The 20,366-nt window shown below is 40.0% G+C and overlaps 1 protein-coding gene across 2 annotated transcripts in view; it reads right to left on the bottom strand.

The window, feature by feature from the left end:
- Positions 1-12,621: 12,621 nt before the first annotated feature.
- The window catches only part of LOC121295687 (SAP30-binding protein-like), a 30,344-nt gene continuing 22,599 nt past the window's right edge, over positions 12,622-20,366 (bottom strand). The window contains exons 5-11 of one of the 2 annotated variants that reach the window (XM_041220649.1): positions 19,416-19,504; positions 17,970-18,061; positions 17,737-17,797; positions 16,421-16,472; positions 16,274-16,332; positions 13,645-13,762; positions 12,622-13,139 (exon numbers count right to left, since the gene is read on the bottom strand). In XM_041220649.1, the coding sequence (XP_041076583.1) occupies positions 12,961-13,139; positions 13,645-13,762; positions 16,274-16,332; positions 16,421-16,472; positions 17,737-17,797; positions 17,970-18,061; positions 19,416-19,504 (650 nt within the window). In that variant the 3' untranslated portion in view covers positions 12,622-12,960. The remainder of the gene's footprint in view (positions 13,140-13,644; positions 13,763-16,273; positions 16,333-16,420; positions 16,473-17,736; positions 17,798-17,969; positions 18,062-19,415; positions 19,505-20,366) is intronic. The other variant, XM_041220650.1, reaches the window with a different exon arrangement.

The raw sequence follows: 20,366 nt of genomic DNA, 5'->3' as shown, positions 1-20,366 counted from the left end.
GTATTTTAAAACTTTACTACACACATTTATGTACTGTATTGAGATGTGCATGTAACAACAGGATCAGTCTAACTAAACAACTTCATTACTAAAGGTATGGATCACTTCCATGACTCAGAGCTCGGGGGTACTCATTAACTAATAGGAGTGCTCTCAGAAATGAACAGCATGTATAGAGAAAATACTGAGGTTTTAAAAATGTAGTAATAGTTTTCAATAACTCTAGCCATTGTGCTCATAAAACCCCCAACCTTCCACCCTTACCGCCTAGAACATTATTGTATTTAATAACTGAGCTACTTAAGCCCACTGCCATCAACACCGCAGCCCAGCTAATTCTATAACCACTGAGCTATTCAAACCCACAGCCTTCCACACTGCAGATCAGCACTTTATCAAACTGCTGAGCTACTCAAACCCACAGCCTTCCACCCTGCAGCCCAGCATTTGAACCCAAGATACCTAGCATGTAAATTGTTCCCAGGACCTTACATATAATACAGCATTTCAACAAACCTGGACTCTCCCTTCTTAAATACCCAAAAATCAATTTGTAAATGCCCTGTCAATGCAGAATGATTACTAGGGCTGCATTATTCTGAATCCCTCTTGCTTGCACCATGATTTTAGCCTTGCACAGTTTTTGTTATGTCTCTGCCTACAGTATGTAGTTGTATGCATTGTATTTCTAAAATGGCTATTGCTGATGTTCTGTTTGTGGCCTTGATCTTACCACTTAGGTTCAGTCAGTAAACTCATATGATAGATTATTTATTAAAACAGTCAATGTGTATTTTCAACTGCACTATACTGTTGCACTGCCCTGTCCTCATTCCAGTTTGTGGTATCTAATTCTTGTGGGGTGAGAATCTGGTATGCCAGCCCTGGGACCGTCTCAGTTGGATTGTCACGCCCTTTCCTTCTATATCTGTTTACTTGCACACAGCTTTTGCCTCCCAATATCTAACTACTTCTTCCAGTCCTGCTTTCTTTGGCTTGAATACCTCTCTTAATGGCATGCATACCTCTGTATGGTTGACCTGCCATCTCTGATATGCATGTGAGCTTTTCATCTTAATCAGTAACCTGACTCAGAAGGTATGCAATATAATGGCATTTGCTGCAAATGTGTTCTCCTTATGCAGAAAATGTACATCCAGCAAGTCTTGCCCATTACTGGACTGCCTTTATAGTAATTTGGGTGAGGTTTTTGTGTAATCAATCAATGAACATTGTGGGAATTTATATGAGGTTTGAATGCTTAGGTATAAAAGGAAGGGCTCTGCTGGCTTCCCACTATGAATCTCTCTTGTTGGTGAATGCTCTTATGTTGATGTCATCTGGGTCAAAAACCTTGAGAAGAGTTGGGGACTAGAGCTCTATCATACTGAACCCTTTACAAACTGTACGTAATATAGAAGCTGCAGATATACTTACTGGTAGCAGTGTAGGGTTTCCATTTGGCTTTGGTTCATCAGGACAGTTTGGGACTTGTTTTAATAATTCACATACCAATGTGTCTAGGTACCTTTCATCTGTGTATATTGCATAAGAGCTTACAGGACTACAAATAGCAAAATGCATTGCAAACCTGGACAGTGTAGCCAAGTGGTCATCCTGTACCAGCTGTCTGGGGCTAAAGCAATGGAGGGCAAAGGTTCTAAGTGTCTGTGATCTGGAGGCAGAGTAATCTAGCTATTAGCCTACACTGCTGATCCATGGTTAAGATTCCAGCTCCCTCATGGACTGGCTATGTGAAGTGCAGGAGGCACACTCAGCCTCCTTGTGTCTCAGTCCCAGCCCAGCTGTGAGACTGTGGTTCTATATAAAAACAAAACCATTTAAGCTACAGCGAAAGTGCAGAACACAGTCACAAAAACAGTTTTCTGAAATATAACAGTGCCACTGGAATTACATTTAGAACACAATTAAACTTCAGCCTGTTGTTCGCAATCATTTCCTGTACTTGCAATGGAGTTGAACTCGAGTTGTTTTTATGTACCTCAGCCAGGGAAACAACTTTCATAAAATACTGCTTGTGTCCTAGAACACTGGTATTATACTTACAGGATAGATGATGACAGACTGAAAGATACTTTTAATTCCATTAATTTGGTCAGAGCAATTATCACACTAATAACCTGTCATTTCTGTTTCTCAATAACAACTGTTAAAGGGTTGGGTTGATTAGGGTAATAAAGGGTTGGGTTGATTAGGGTAATAAAGGGTTGGGTTGATTAGGGTAATGGAACAACATATTAAAACAATACTTAGTGACACTTTGTAACAGTAGTTTAATTATTAAAACTGGTTAAAACAAAGTGTGCCTGCAGTCATAACTGTTTTTGGAGGCAATGTTCATATACTGGAGCAGACAGACAACATGTAAACAACTTGAGAAACGTTTCCATGGGGTGTTAAAGTAATAAGAACTCAAGACTCAGGGATGGCAAGGGATTTCAGGGAAGCTGGCAAACTATGTGGCAAACTGAACAACTGGAGTCACAGCGTTTCCTGAATACACACAGTTCAATAACGGAAGGACCTCAGAGGATACAGCAGATATGATAATAATAATAAAGCAGTTTTGAGTGGATCTGTTACATGAGAATTGAACTTTGGAAGGTTGGAAAATACAAGTGTAAGTTGTATGAATTTAGACATGAATATACTCAAAATAAAACACTTCAACAGTGGTCTAAAATTATGGAGGGGGTCCTACAAAAAGTTCAAAGAATGGGAATCTTCAGGTTTTATAATGGAACAAGAGAGAGGGATCATTTTTTTTTTTTTTTTAACAGTCCTTACTTACACAGGGTGCCCATCCTAATTTCCAATTCTTTACTAAAGAAAAATTAAACGTTGGTTATCTTGCTAATAAATAAGGTAATTTTGATCACTTCTGACAAAGGACACTGCTGTAATCTGTTTGGATTTAATTAGCTGACTGAAACCTCGTTTGTTAATTCAGTCCAAATAAACATGTTTTTATGTGCAATGTATGGCATGAACTTCTCGGTTAAAACTGAAAGCACTGTTCAGCGGCAATACGTTGGCATTTCAATTTCGAATGAATGAAAGACTACATCATTTAGCTACATTCTTATTGCATCGACATGTTGGTTTCTGTTAAAATATATTACAAAATAATAATGATAAAAATAACCATAACAACTTCCATTAAAACAACTTTGATTTCTCAACATAAACATCGAATGCGCACCCTCAAAAATGCCGTTTATAAAAGTTTAACATTGTACATTCGAGTGTGCAATAAATCTGCCGATGCACATTATTTAACTTTTATATTAGAAACGTTTGGTAAACATTGACACTTTGTTGTTGTTGTTATTATTATTATTATTATTATTATTATTATTATTATAGAATTTGCCAGACATAAATACATAAATAAACAAACAAAACAAAAGAAAACAATCATTTATCTTACTTTCTAGTTTCCAGTGGAGTCCGGTTTTAAAAGTCCTTCTTGGATCGCGTCAGCGTTTTGGTGGTACTTAAGAGCATTCCCTAAGATGGATCTACATCATGTCAAAGTAAGTTATGGCCCTGCTTAGAAGGAAGAGAACAAGTTTACTGCTCCCTTCTCCCCCTCTCTCTCTCCTATAGGTCTGGCCTCTGGGGGGAAAAAAAATTTCCATGAGAATTGGTGGTGTTCTCAGATCATTGAACTAATTCAATAGCCTTTGTGTGGGTTCCTTGCTGGACTGGAGTTCACAAATGAGACTCCCCCATCCGCGTTACACTGTTCAATTTGTCTGTCTGGAAGATTTGAAATGCTCAATGCTGGTTTAAAATAATTGAACTTGAGTAAAGTTAATATAATTGGCAATATTAGACTAGTGTTTTATAAAATAAATAAATAAATAAATAAGCTGGTAAATACTTTAACTGGACAGACAGACAGTGGGGCAAAGCAGACCTTACCCCAATCTTTGATTAACTCCATTTTTTTTTCCAAACTGAGAAACAAATAACTTGAAAGTATATATTGCAACAAATAGCGTCATACAGTAGTAAACATATAGTTTTCAACAAAAATACATTACAAACAAGGGCGCTGGAACTAGGGGTGCTGGGGGTGTGGCAGCACCCCCTTGGCTTTTCATGGCTTCCATCATATACTTCGGTTACAGTTTTGTTCAATGGCATTCAGCACCCCCATTTTAAAAATTGTTCCAGTGCTACTGATTGCAAAAATAAAAGAGTAACTTGTTACCAAGATAAGGGTCTTGACCCATTGGGAGATAATATAGCTTGATTTGGGTAAAATGTGTCACGTTTTTCAACTTATTGTAGTAGCCCATTTACTTAGTTGTATAGTTTTTTTTTTTTTTGGGGGGGGGGGGGGGGGGGGGGGGGGGGGAATAAGCATAGTAGTTTTTTTTTTTTAACTTTCAAAATAAGTTAATTTAATAATTGAGCAAATGCTTTGAGATAATTACTCTCATACTGTAATTATGAGCAGACACGTGAGCAGAACACAGGTAGGATGTTTGATTTTAATATAAACAGGGAGCAGACAATTTAATAGGAACGGTTCCATAAAATAGACATGTCAGGAAATATAATGTGTTCACACTATGTCATGTGTTACAGTTGTGATGAACTGTACAGTCTAGTATAACTCAGAGAGCAATTGGCTGTGCATCAGATAGTCGGCTGTAAAATGGGCAGAAAAAAGGATCTCTTGTATTTTGAACCTCCCAAGATTGAATTCCTTGGACACCCAATTGAATAGACATTCTGGGGTTGTATTTAATTATCAGTAAGCAGTGGAGGCTATCAAGGCTGTTGCCAGAACCACACTCAATAAAGTGCTAAGAATGTAAGAACTCTAAAAAGACAATAAGGTACAGTTAGGTAATTTGGTAGTTTTAACAACAGTGCATTGAGTTATTAAGTGGGTAGTAATCAAAGAAGCTCAATTGGCAGGCTAGGTATATTTACAGGCTGGGCTACGGGACCTACAGTTCTGGCCGGCAACAGTTTGTTCTCTCCAAAGACAGCTGGGTGAATCACACAAACAAAAATAAAGGATAACAAGCTGGTATTGTAGGTATAAATACATAATAATGGTTAATATTGTCAACCAGAAGACTGAAGGAAATTAATCACAAACAATTAATTAAAAAATATAGATATTTACATCAAGTTGCAAAATCCACAGCAACCATAAATATTTTTTTTACCTGGGGGAAAAAATAACCTTCCCAAATCTAAAATGTTCACAAACCTCAAAGCAGATTAAGTCTACTCTCTGAGCTGATAGTGAGACAATATGGCCAGACAATAAGATCAAACAGTGTGAGAATCAAGTGACTGGCAGTCCAGCTAACCTGATGATATTGGTAAGATCAAGCCATGTCACAATTCCAAATTCAGCACAGTGTAGGACTAGATGGCGTACAAAAGCTTGTATGAAGCAACTTCCAGCATGTCAATGATGAAGACAAGCTACCAGCCGTGCCCCGAGGATCTCCAGCACAGACTGGCATAGCGCACGTGCCCTGAGGATCTCCAGCACAGACTGGCATAGCGCACGTGCCCTGAGGATCTCCAGCACAGACTGGCATAGCGCACGTGCCCTGAGGATCTCCAGCACAGACTGGCATAGCGCACGTGCCCCGAGGATCTCCAGCACAGACTGGCATAGCGCACGTGCCCCGAGGATCTCCAGCACAGACTGGCATAGCGCACGTGCCCCGAGGATCTCCAGCACAGACTGGCATAGCGCACGTGCCCCGAGGATCTCCAGCACAGACTGGCATAGCGCACGTGCCCTGAGGATCTCCAGCACAGACTGGCATAGTGCACGTGCCCTGAGGATCTCCAGCACAGACTGGCATAGCGCACGTGCCCTGAGGATCTCCAGCACAGACTGGCATAGCGCACGTGCCCTGAGGATCTCCAGCACAGACTGGCATAGCGCACGTGCCCTGAGGATCTCCAGCACAGACTGGCATAGTGCACGTGCCCTGAGGATCTCCAGCACAGACTGGCATAGCGCACGTGCCCCGAGGATCTCCAGCACAGACTGGCATAGCGCACGTGCCCCGAGGATCTCCAGCACAGACTGGCATAGCGCACGTGCCCTGAGGATCTCCAGCACAGACTGGCATAGCGCACGTGCCCTGAGGATCTCCAGCACAGACTGGCATAGCGCACGTGCCCTGAGGATCTCCAGCACAGACTGGCATAGCGCACGTGCCCCGAGGACCTCCAGCACAGACTGGCATAGCGCACGTGCCCCGAGGACCTCCAGCACAGACTGGCATAGCGCACGTGCCCCGAGGACCTCCAGCACAGACTGGCATAGCGCACGTGCCCCGAGGACCTCCAGCACAGACTGGCATAGCGCACGTGCCCTGAGGATCTCCAGCACAGACTGGCATAGCGCACGTGCCCCGAGGATCTCCAGCACAGACTGGCATAGCGCACGTGCCCTGAGGATCTCCAGCACAGACTGGCATAGCGCACGTGCCCTGAGGATCTCCAGCACAGACTGGCATAGCGCACGTGCCCTGAGGATCTCCAGCACAGACTGGCATAGCGCACGTGCCCTGAGGATCTCCAGCACAGACTGGCATAGCGCACGTGCCCTGAGGATCTCCAGCACAGACTGGCATAGCGCACGTGCCCTGAGGATCTCCAGCACAGACTGGCATAGCGCACGTGCCCTGAGGATCTCCAGCACAGACTGGCATAGTGCACGTGCCCTGAGGATCTCCAGCACAGACTGGCATAGTGCACGTGCCCTGAGGATCTCCAGCACAGACTGGCATAGCGCACGTGTCCTGTATTGTAGAAGCACAGAGCAAGAAACTCAGTTAACCATTTGCTAAAGAAAAATAACAATAGCTTTCATCTGTTACACTGATTTTAAAAATGAGACACTGTGTTGATGAACTTCATTGTAAATAGCTTATTATTGTAACAGTACATAGCTTTTTATTCTTATATTTTTTTGCTCAAAAACTTTCCAGCAGGGAAGTAGATTTTTAGGGCAAAGTTTGCAAACTTTATGCGGTCACCTCCTGGGTGTGTTTTTCACTCTTAGTGAAGCAGGGCAGGGCAGGGCAGGCTGTGAGCCCGCCAGGTTAGGTGTGTTCATAGACAAGGCTGGATGCTGCTCGCATTCCTCACATTGTAGAGCCGCGGACTGTATGAAAAAGATCACTGTCTGCAGCCTGCCAGAGCTGGATAAGCACAGCAGGATCTGACAGAAAGAGATGGAGTAAGAGAATACAATCGTCAATACTTTCTTTTGTACACAACACACAGAGAAAACAGAAAACTCCAAATCACAAAACGTTTTTAAAAGAGAATATGCAATAGAAGTGAAAGCAATGGGACACCTGAATGCCTGTAGCCTATGTTAACCCATTGTTTGTTGATTGAACAATGGGGTAAATGACATGCTAAAGGATGTGTGATAAACAGAAGCAGCAAACTGCTGTAGTGGAATCAGAGCTTCCTCGCTAAGATACAATGGAATAAAGTTACTTAAAGTTCAGTAATATGTTCTTAGTGCAGTTACCAGCAGCCACTCTATATAGCCTTGCACTTGAAATTCTGAATTTCAATTACAGTACATTTGGTTTGTGATAGCTGTTATAACGCTATGAATACCTTGTTACGTAGTCTTTATAAAGGACAATTCCACCTACCAATAAAGAGCAAGAAACTCAGTTAACATTTGCATGCATTTATAGAATATAATTAAAGATCCATCTTTAAAACACATACTGTAGCATGGCTATGTTAGCTGCAGCATGTGGAAAAGACATGATCTCAAAATCTGTTTTCACATAAGGAGCCAATCAGTAATGCCTTGTTCCTGTAATCTTGTTACTCTTTGAAACTGATATGGCTCTAATGGATTTTAAAGTGAGGAACTACTACAATGCGTGTCTTCAAATCAAATTTAAATCCATCCTGCAAGCATTGCGTTCTAAAAACTATAGGATCTGCAGCTTGTTTTTTTTTTTTTTTTTTTTATCTATTGTCCTGACGTGTATGCAAATCTTTGAGATTTTATTGAATTCAAGGTATCAACTCCAGATCTAGAATGTGGTCTTTTACAAAGTTAAAACAAGTAGGTTTTAGAATTGGTAAAAAACTATCTGTGATTGCAGAATGTGGACAATAGCAACTGCCAAATCACTGTTAAGTGTTTTAAAAAAGACATTCATTATTATTTCTTCTCCCTTCCCTTTCATAGGAGTGACAAGAACAAGTTGGCCAGGGCAGCAAGGTTGGTATCTCGTAATCTTTCATAAGACAGTAAGAAAATGTACGAACGAGAGGTCATACTTATCTCAGACCTGCCAAGCTGGCTCTTAAAAGATCCAAGTGATTCTACCTCAACAACAGGACTAGGTAACCCATTCCATACCCTCACCACTTTTGTGTTGACCAAACATTTAGATCACACACAGAATCCCTCTGATAACTCAAACTCAAAGGTGTTGATGTAAAATATGTGGGTCTCATGTGGTGTGTTGTGATTGAGCACAGAAGGAAAAAGGATGGTTTTGTGTGGAAGAAAATGTTCTGATGAGAAAGCTTGTTCCCTCACCATGCTGCTGAGTGTTCAAACTTGTCAGGAGATATTTGTTAACCTTGTGTATCACATTAGTCAGTGTTTAGCAACGTAGGGGTGGGGTTCTCTTCCCCGAGGGTTGAGCAGTAACAGATCAGTGCAGCTCATTGGTGTATCCAGGTGGGATATTTCTCCATGGAAACCATATAGATGGTATACATAGGCTCTTCTATAAACACAACTGCAATACTGCTTGCAAGGATTCACATATCCTCAATTTGTTGTCCAAAAACATAACCATTAAAACCTGCTAAATATTCCCAATACATTACACTGCCCTGTTCTTTCTGAGTTACATAAAATGGATTTTAGAGAGAATTTGTTTATTTCACATCCTGGGTGTGAATCAGATTTTTTCAGTCAAGACTGCATTACTTGTCTGTGAGAAATAAGAGTGTAGTAAATGGCCTCCTGCACTGAAATGTAGTCACTGAACTTGGCCTAAGTTTTCCATGCAGGAAAGATTGTGATATTTTACCCTTGCTAACCATTGTGTGGCGTCATTTTATATCTATTTTATGTCTGGCATTTATATAAAGTGATCATACTGCAGTACAATTATTCTAAAAACTTTGACATGGAATGTGTATTCTTTTTTTTTCCAAATGATAAAGTGGTCTGAATCGTGGCAACAGAAAACATGTACGGTTTTCATAGGATCAATCCTTTCGGGAACCTAAAATGCTGTACAAAAAGTGGACCCCTAATAAAAGATTAGTGAAGTGCATTGAAGGCCTGGTAAATGATTATAATCGGCTGTCTGCACTGGTGGTTCCTAAGGTTTCAACAGTACTAAACAGAAATAAACTTCCTGCTCCCTCTACACTTTCCAGGGCACTACACAATAAGCAGCTGGAACACTCCAGTCTCAGATAAGAATCCAGGCAGGACCACAAGTAACTGGTGAAATATGATTTCCAGAAAGGAACTGTACACGCTTATAGACAAATCCTCACTTGAGTTTGATAAAAACAAATTAAAAGGGATCTGTAACAGGGCAGCATCACTGGCGAGGCTAGTTGCTGGCAGGAGAGACCCAGACACAGAGAGCTGCAGTTTAAGTGCTGTTGCACACGTTTATTAAACAAATAAATAAACAGGAACCAACAACGGCCAAAATAAACAGTTCACACAAAATACTAATGTCAGTCTGGGCATTCGCCTTCACTGATCACTATAGACATAAACCACAAACAACACAGTGTTCACTCACCAACTCCCTCTACCAGACAAAGGATTTCTCCTCTTCTGTATACCATGTGGCTGGAGCCTAATTAACCGTCAATCATTCAATTAAGGCTCCAGCCACATTCTCACATGTATTCTGGCAGGGAGGAATTTAGCCCACTCCCTGCCAACCCAATATTCTACACACACATTACATCGGCAGGGCTTCCTCCCTGCCACTGGATCATCCAGTTGTTTTTATGCTTTCTATATTTGATGTTATATTTGCCCTTCTAAAGTTATATTGCCACACAAGTGGAAAACAAATATAGTGGCACTACCTGAAACTGCACTGCAAACCCATGTGCTATACAAAACCTTCATAACAGGGGTTAAGAACAACCATTAAGTAAACTACTATGCGATTGCAGTGTGCATACATCTCACAGACATCGTTCTTTATTTTTTTTGTATTCATCAATTGATAAACCCACAGATAAAATAAAATTTCTTTTGCAACACAATGTTAAATCTGCACCTGGAAAACATTTGTTAAAAAACATTTTAAGTCAGGGGTGTCAAACTCAGTTCCTGGAGGGCCGAACTGTCTTCTGGCTTTCGTTCCACCCAAGACCTCAATTACTTAATTGGTCTAATTATTTGATTAACTGGACACATTTAACACTTCTCTTCAGACTTCAAAATGTTTCATAGGTAGTGTACCTTGAATCAAGTGCATTTTTAAAACCATCAACTGTAAAATACCTTGAAAAATGTTAAATATGTCAAATTGAATAAATAATTAGATCAATTATGTTGATTGAGAGTTAGAATGAAAACCAGAAGACTCTGCGGCCCTCGAGGACTGGAGTTTGACACCCCTATTCTAAGCATAAAATGGCACCCTCTCAAATATATGTTAACCATCATCTTTGCTTCTGGGTTTATAACTTTTGAATTCCACCATTTATCCTCACCTCCTCGTACAATATTTTAGCATTCAAACAAACCTCCTTGTCACCTGAGGGACAAACCATAAAACCTGTGCAATAAGATGCTTTTGTCAGACACCCTGGGCTTGTGCAATCTTCATGCATTGTGGCTAATAGGTGCAGTCAGTGGTCAAACCTGGACTTGCAGAATCTCAAATTGCATTCCAGAGGAGCCTCGTAATCCAATACTCTTTTAAAAGCATGACAATCCAGCATGTGTTGTCCAGGTGGGTTCTGTGATCTGCTCTCCATTTCCAGACATTCCGCTCACATCTGATTTCTATAATCAGACCAGTACGAGACACTGCCTTCTAAAACAAGCCAGGATCAATGTCAAAACACAGTAGACTGTAAAGTGTCTTTTCTTGTGCATGACCAGGCTTTTCAGTTTGGATTATCAGGGTGTACAATCCTTAGAAAACAAGCAGCAGTGCCAACTGCAGGGTTCATTTTCATAATGAACCATTCTCTTCATAGCCTAATTACAAATCACCTTTGGTGAACTCCTCTACATCGATTTATATTTTGAATGCACTCACCATCTACCTTCAGCATGTTGCAGCTGTCGGACAGACATTGGGGTCAACTCCCCTTTTTGAAAACTTGATTGCTGTTTTAGAGTTACAGTGTGCATATAATGTGGAGTAGTTTTGGTGGGAAAGGTTTGAAGTGAACTGATAAATAGCCAATGTTAAGCTTTTTTTATTTCATTCATTTTTTTGTTTTTGGCTCTACCAACCATTCAAACTTTACTAGTTAATTTACAAGAGTGCCTTATGGATCAGTTTGAAAATATAAAACTGGGCTATTGTACAAGCTTACCAATGTGCTGCAAACTCCAAAAAATAATAATGAATAAAATGTTAAGATCTTTCATTTTCCTCTGCAGATTGGAAGAGCGTTCCTCCAGACATACTCTCTGAAGAGTTTGTTTTTCATCTGTGCTACAGTTAACTGCCACACCCTTTGAACAGCATAATGGTACATTGTGATTTATCACTGCATATCAGACTGAAGGCAACATATTTTATATATAAATTTCTTTTTTTCATGAAAATTAATACAACGGGAACAGTCTCGACTCATTATAAAAAGGTTTTAGCAATTTGTATTTTAAAGAATATTGTCATTTGCAATTTTTTAGTAGCTTGCTATATTTAAGGATGAGTTTTATGAAGTTTGTATATATACGTCTATGATATTTAGAACAGAGTTATATATACTTATATATATATATTATATATATACTATATATATATATATATATTATATATATATATATAATAAGGTATCATGTGAGCAGTTATTATGGGTCATCTTTATTTTTACGCCCTACTTTAAAATGTGTGTGATTCAAGATTCCCAGTTACAAAAATTAATGGGAGAAATTTAAACACTAAGGGAAATGGTAGAAATAAAAACGTGGACCTAAACTTTTCACTATGGGCAAATAGCCCCTTCAATAGTAAATGTATAACATGGGCAATTTATCCACAGTGGAAAAGCAGGCCCCGGGACTGGCACAGCCCGAGTTGCCAACTCCTGATGTAATTCAATGAAACTGGATTTTGGTGAAGCGATGACAAGGGTCACACAAAAGTTTTAAAGATGGAGGATGGCTTGAAATTTCTGCAGTTCTCGTTCCTTCCAAAATTTTAAAAAAGTCAATACCAAAAACAAAAAAAAAAACCCAATGAATACAATATAAAAAAACCTTTAAATCGAACATCATTTTTTAGAGAGGAGAGTGAGAACCGATTGTTTTGAAAGGAGAAATAATGGTTTGCACTGACAAGCAAGAAACATTTTTGAAAAGAACAAGGTCAAACCCAAATGTTACATTTGAAAGCTTTCATACTTAAAATATTTTATTCACAATTGTATTTAAAAAAAAAAAAGAAAGAACACAAAATGCCAGTTGGTTTTATCATACAAAATGTTATGCAATACTTCAGGTCCTTGAATTCCTTTAACTAACAAAGACGGGCACAGAAATCCCAGCAAAATGGACCCCTGGACTCAGCAGCTGCATGAATACCAATCTGTACAGCTGACAACAGTGAATTGCAAATGGCTTTGTTGAAAGTTTGTTGTTACATTATCTAGAGACATCCACAGAGCTGAATACAGAGAAGGTGGAAGAATCCCCTTTCAGAGCCAGTACACCAGATGTCGTCACTGCTTGGCTTTCTTTACAATGGTCCCCACGGCAGAGATGACAGTGGTCTTGGTGCCGCTGGCAGTAGTGGTTACCGAGACGACGGCGGGGAGAGTTGCCGTAGTTGTGAGAATGGTGGGCTGTGCGAGGGTTACTGGCACAGCAGAGTCCCACTTGCTCTTCCTCTTCTGAGCATCTGGAGGAAAAGCAAGAAGTGAGAAGAGCAGCCACTAACCAACAGGACTGAGCAGGAGCTGAATACAATTAAAGAAACTTGTCTAGTACACAACCAAGAAGGTGTGTTCTTCAAGGTCAGATTTATTTTACTTAGGAAACATGGGCATTTTGGACTAATATGGGCAAAAAAATATATCACAAAAAAGACAAAGGTCCAACTCAGTTAATGGGGGCAAAGGTCAAGAAATCAATTGAAGCACAGTACACTTTTACAGGTGTATCTATCAATACTACACTCATAGTCCTTAGAATGACCTTCTGTGTACCTCTATAGAATGACAACCTGTGTACCTCAATTAGGGCTGTACCGATCAACTAAAGGTGCAATACAATATGTATCACCAAATAATATTTATCATTCAAGAATCACTTGGTGGACGACAAGTAGCAATGTAATTATGTGTCATGTACCAAAATACACAATCTCGAACTGCAACACAATATCTTATTAGGAAATTAGATACCTGCGGCTGTGGAGCTGGCAGTGCTGGTGTTGGTAGCAGCAGCATTGGTTGTTGTGCCCTTCTTGGTACCAGTCACAAACTCAATCTGAAAGAGAGATAGTCCTCCTGAAGTAGCCTCCTAGGAAAACACAGAAAGGTCTCTACCCAGGGAGCCACTGCACACTCAGAGCACAGGGACTGGGAAGCAGCCTAGGGTTTACAGTCAAGGAGCTGGGAGGCAGAGTGGCCTAGTGGCTAGAGCCAATGGACTGGGGTGCAGACTGGTGCAGTTGTTACAGCACATATGGTGTACCAAGAGATACTGGTTTTATAAGAGCAAATCAAAAAAATTGTCTTTATTTAGCTGTAAAAATTCACTTCCTACACTGAACAAAATGTTCTCAATCTTTAAAAATGTTCTGCTGTTCATACATGTTCCTATTATGAAGTCTGAACTTGTTTCCCTAGGAGACTCTCCTCCTCCCCTACTCCTGATACAGAGGGGCAGGTTTGTTATTCTGAATGGAAGTACGTTTAGAGACTTCTGTCACTCACAGCCTGTTGCAACCTGCACTTCACTCATTTAAGATGAAAAACAGTAAAAACAGTAACGACCTAGCAACTTCGTGTGAAAACAGTAACAGTGACTGAATGCTTTAGAACGTTATGTTGAGAGACTTATGTTGAGAGACACAGGGCATCAAATCAGAGAAACACAGGCATGTGCACAGTGAGCATCAAGAAGACAGCGAGAATACTTTGAAAGATCTCAAACCAGGCCCCTTTTCAGTGCTTGTTTTCATCTGTCATGGGCACCTGCCTATTATAAGCCCATAGTTAAAACACTTCCAGCTACACCACTAAGCAATATCAAAAGGAATTTGAGATGCTGAGGTGGGGGTCATTGGTCCACTTGATGTGGAATGACCCACATGCAAAAGCCATCACAATTTGATAAGCAGTTCTCTAGAGCAGTTTTTGTCAACCCTGGTCCTAGGGGCCCATTGTGTCTGCTGGTTTTCATTCCAACTGAGCTCTCAATTACTTAATTGGATCCTTAATTGAACTGAATTTGCTTAATTAGACATTTCAACAGCTTTCAGCTCTTAAACAGTTGCAGAGTTCAAGTTACTTAAAATGTTATAATTAACTTGAACTCTGCAACTGTTTAAGAGCTGAAAACAATTAAAAAGGTCCAATTATGCAAATTATCAATTCAATTAAAGAGCTAATTAAGTAATTGAGAGCCCTGTTGGAATGAAAACCAGCAGACACAATGGGCCCCCAGGACCAGGGTTGAGAAACACTGCTCTAGATGGATGTAAAACCAAAAGGCAAAGTACAGTGGGTTTTTTCTGCACAATTTAGTAATGCTTCACAAACTTCACAGAGAGAGAAAATTCCATGGTTATTAGTCACACAGTGACAATTTTTACAATGAGTCATGAACTATTCCTTTCTCAAAGGTCTACTAATCCTATCAGAAGAGCCATCAGACAAGTTTAGTGTGGAATGCTGGTTGCTATATTGCCTCTCTCCAGTGGAGCGATGGGGTACACATGTGGCTCTCACTGCTTTTCCACCATGTAAGCTGCATGCAGGAACGGGGGTTTCATTGGCTTGTTCCCCATTAGGAAAGCAAAGGGACTAAGCTGGTCACTCAGTCTGGTCTGTTTTTAATATTTTGTTTAATGCAGGTCATTGTCTGTGTCGCACTAACTTTGCTCCAGCTAGATTTATCCTCTATACAAAAGGTAGGTATGAAAGCAACTGATTTTTTTCCAGTTACACCTTCCTACCTGCCTCTCTCATCATAACCGTGAACCTCTGAGAAATTAGGCAACATATGCTATGTTTCCATTAAAATGTCAAATAGACACTGCAGTTGATGCGCATATTCTGGAAAAAGAGGTATCCATTAAAAAACTGACCAAAGTGCTACTTCACCCATATGAAAGAGCCAGATGCTGTGGTTGCTATACTGCTTGTTACACATTCCCCTCCCCTTGTTGGAATATACAACCTTTTTTGTTGTAATGCTTTAAGTCATTGGATAGAGCTTGAAGCAGTTAGTACCTTGACTTGTATAAAGGGATGTGAAGTATGTTTCCATTGGGCTTGTTGTACAATTTTGGTTTAAGCGCATACATTTATCAAATAAAATTTTATTGGAAACACAGCCATTGTGTGTATATGTTAACCACAGAAGACTTTGATAAAGACTTCATTCAAGAATTTAATACATTTGTTTAATATTTCTATATACTAGAAGTTATGGTTGAGCACTTAAAGTTATTGATGATAACCTTCGTAGAACTGAGTCTGAAGTAGGTAAACATTTTAATGGCAGTCAAAGAACTGCTGGGAAAACATAGAGCTGAATGAACCAAAATTCCTCACTGAGGTTCATGATAATATACAAACAAGCAGGATATATAATGGAGACAATTCACATTTACCGGGGTGTCCTGCTGGCAGGCAGTAAGAAACAAAAGATAGAACACATCACACATACAAAAAAACAAAAACAAAACAACTGCCACTTTCAAACTACCTGTGTATTGTTTTGGTGCCAGTCCGATCAAGGAGGCAACAATGAAAACTGGGGGGGGGGGAGCAACAACACACGACTCGTAGGAAACACACCCACCTTAGTTCGCTCCTTCTTGGCCTTTTCCAGTTTGTCCATCTCCACCTTCTGGGCTTTAGCTAGAAAGTAGAATTGGAAACAATGAACTCGGCTTTCTGAATTACGAAGGAAAAGAAAAACAGAGGAGAAGCCAAAAAACTACCTTACCTAGGGCCTCGTAGTAGGAATCTTCTGACCAACCGTGAGGGTCAAACATATCCTTGAGAAGAAAAGACAAAAAAATAAATATTGAATGGCACAATCCCCATGAGGGAGCTTGCTTACAAAGAATTTAGAAACTGAATGGAGTCTATAGTCAATCAGATACCACACAGACATAGTGACCAGACCCTCAAAATGACAGTACACAAGCAGAAGGCCCCCACGCTATCCTTGGATGTTGGTAGAGGGAGGGTTATACTGTATTCTACCATATTTGCTTGAATCAGCGCACAGACGCTTATTTGCTCAACTTTCTCTTTGCTTTGGCAGTTATTTGGATAAGTGCACCAATTTTAGAGTAGGTCAGAATTTGGGTAACAGCAACCTACACGACCAGGACACAGTAGTTATTTGTCAAATGATTCACTCAAATCTTTTACAGTGGTTGAAGCCTTATCTCCACGTTCTAATTCCTAAAGAGAAACGCTTTGCCCAGCGGCTCAGACAAGCCTTAGTTGCAGGTTTTGCATTTGATCTCAATACCAATAAATACTGTGATTATCACATTTCAAACAGGCTACAAATATAGATTTATAATTACAAAACTGACAGTGACAGCACTGATAGAATGAGCTTAGTGAGTCACCTATCTGCTGTACCGCAGGCAAACCGAATGACAAAATCCCAATTCTGTATAAAGGCTTCATTCAGTTTGTGTCCAGTGTGCATTTGCCACAAACTGTTTCTCAGACCACTCTCCAGCTTCACCTAATTGAATAGGTATGTTAATTGTTGTGCTTTTAAATGAATGACCAACCAACTGCTGTTTTGTTATTAAAAGCACTGTATGTCGTGTATTTATGCAGTGTAACAGAAATATGTCCATTTGAAATGTATACTTATTGCATTATAATGTATTTGTCACAATGCAGCCCTGTAACATTTCAACAATGGTTACTGGACTAAGAATGTTTTAGTAAATCTTAACACAAGTTGCAGAAAAAACTGCCCGACTGAAGACAACAGATGCAAGTCACTCCTTGCTCTCGTTCCTACATTTAAACTTGGGAGAACTTGAGTGCGTCAGAAAAAAAATTAGTATACAGCCCCGACAACCAGAGAAGAATTTAGCTACAACAATTAAACAGAAAATAAAAACAGAATAACTACACTGATATAGGGACCCAATTCAATGCTGTACATGGACAGATTAAGGGGTTGGGATTTAGAGGCACAGTAATTGCACTCCAGTGATTCTCTCTGCACTGCTGATAAACCAATACAATTAAGCACTCAATACAACAACATACTCAATGCCTCACCTTTGGGTAGTTTGTTCCGAGTTCATCAATTCCACAATACTGGATCAGCTTTTCATAAATACTAAAATAAAACAATTCACACACAACATGGACTAGGGTTAGCAAGATTGTGGGTTTCATGTTTTATCTGGACAACTTTATATACTTAGTAGACAAAGTTTAGATAAATTCTAGTAATAAAACCTTTGAATGTTTTTGCAGCCTTACAGGGTTAACTGGCATACCAGACACACCTGGGGTTGCGAAATTCCTTCTTATTCTGGATGTGGCTGTTGGTGTCGATATCCCTGTGAAGCTTCCTCTCATACAGCTTCTGGATCTTCTCCTGAAGAGAGAAACACACATCATAAAATACAGCATCACAAACCACACATGGGACACTTTACTTCCAGTCCTTAGCACTTAAAAACAACATTTGTTCATGCTGTTTAAATAATAATAAACCAGTTTTGTGTCGTTCTTTTGCTTTAAAATTGTAAGTTAACTAGGTCATTTGCAACAGTTCTGCCTACCATGTGAGCTCAAATATTGCCATTGACGGAGGGTTAGAGGTACAGGATTGTCCCTGAGCAGTCCTATGAAGCAGGGCTCTGTATTCATGTTTTTGGTACCTGGGGGCAGTATTTGACAGCAAGGCTTGAGGTTCAGGGTGCTGGCCTTTCTATGAATGGGCTTGACAGAAGCGTTTCTGTCCCATCACAGGGAGAAAAGAATGTTTCATTTTAGTGTTATACCTGTACAAAACGCATCAGCCCTTTTCAGTGGCTCCTAGATATTGGAATCTACACATTACAGTGCCTTTGGGAGCAGTTTAACTGGAAAATGGACAAAATAAAAAGGCATTCTGTAGTTAATATGGGCAACAGGAGCAGACAGAGAGGTTTGATTGTGGGAGCAGGATTCTTGCTCCATTATGAACAGGATTCCACAACTGCTGTGCAAGTGCAGGAAGTGCAAGACGATCTAAAAGCATGGCTTGCAAACAAGTTTCTTTAACCTAGTGCAGTACCAGCTGTCATGTTTTAAAATGAAAATGCATGTCTGCTAAAACATCTATTTCTTCCAAATCTGCACATTTGAGACCAATACAATAAATGAATGTGCATGGCAGAGAAGTTAAGGAAATAGAAGAGTAATTTCAGCCCAACGCAATATCACTGGCTGAACACACACACAGCTGCACGTCGAAAAATGGTCAACTGAATTGCTGAAAGTAGAGCAGTGGTGGTCTATTCTAACAACTCGATTGCCAATCAAACTTGTTGACAACTCGTGTGATCAATTAGTGACACACGGTCAATGTTTATTGTCAATTTGAGTTGCCAAGAAAAAAAAAATATGTATCTCCATCCTTACAGCAGTGCCTGCCTAATTTCTTAATTGTGAAGCTATTCATCAATGGGCAGGAAGCCACGCATGTACACGGGAGAACTTACTGTGCAGGGCCAGTTACTGCTCACCTTTACACACACAAAAGGAATCAGATAGACACTGTAATGCACATGCGGCTATCAGAGTCACTCCTCCTGCTGTGCGCAAGTTTTGTGGGAATAAGTTGTATATAGTACAGAGTCATGTCAGTTTGTTCATTACATTATAATCTTACTACTCACAGGAGTGCACTTGTTTGTTGTCAGTGAATGCGTTTTGGTTTTACAGGGAGATAGTTTTGGGGGTACCTGCAGATTGTTAGAACAGCGTCCTGGGGGCTCAGGAGGGATTCGGATCTCATCTGGAGACATGTTCCGCACCCGTTCTGAGAACTGAGCTGCAAAGCAAACGGAAAAGATAAGCAATACACATGAATTACAAAAACAGACATACACTCTAACACGGTACTGTTGCAACTACTAACACTATTACATCCAGGGAACCCAAAAAGCTAGGAACCAGATGAACTTAGATGGGCCGAATGGCCTCCTCTCGCGCTCGATCGAGGCGAGCAATGATTTTTATTTTACTTGTATTACGTAAAACATAACATTTTGCATTGTTCGTGTAGCAGTGCAATAATTTATATATATATATATATATATATATATATATATATATATATATATATATATATATATATATATATATACACACACACACACACACACACACACACACACAGACACACGAGAGAAGGTGAAATAGGTCATGTTTCAGTGGTCATGATTATCCAACCAAAGACATGTCTACTTGCAATTCTACAATACCAAAAGGGCAAAGTCCAATGAGCTACAAAGATGGGTTGAAAGAATTGAATCTATCGAGAATAAATCCATGAATAATTTGATGTATTTAAAATCTTAAAATGAGTTGACAAAATTAGCTTTAACCAATACTTTAAAAGCAACACAGAAACCAAAGACCAGAGGACACAGTTGGAACGTAAGCATCACTGGGACCCTTTAAGACCCAACTTTACACATTTCTGAGATCAGTCAGCTGCTAGGTATCAGATAAGCATTGATTGGCATAATCAAGTGTGGAAATCAATGTAGAGTTTCTTCCTAACCCATTAAGTGCCATTGTCTTCATTCGAGGACAGGCTCATTAGCATGCCAACTTTCTCACAAGTTGTTTCAGTCCTGTAGATAGCTTTTTCAGACATTTATTTTTACTTTGACTAAATAACTGAAAAA

Source organism: Polyodon spathula, chromosome 20, assembly GCF_017654505.1.
Source record: "Polyodon spathula isolate WHYD16114869_AA chromosome 20, ASM1765450v1, whole genome shotgun sequence".
NCBI classification, from domain to species: domain Eukaryota; kingdom Metazoa; phylum Chordata; class Actinopteri; order Acipenseriformes; family Polyodontidae; genus Polyodon; species Polyodon spathula.
Note: the sequence above shows the minus strand (reverse complement) of the source record. Positions and strands in the feature narration are given on the sequence as shown.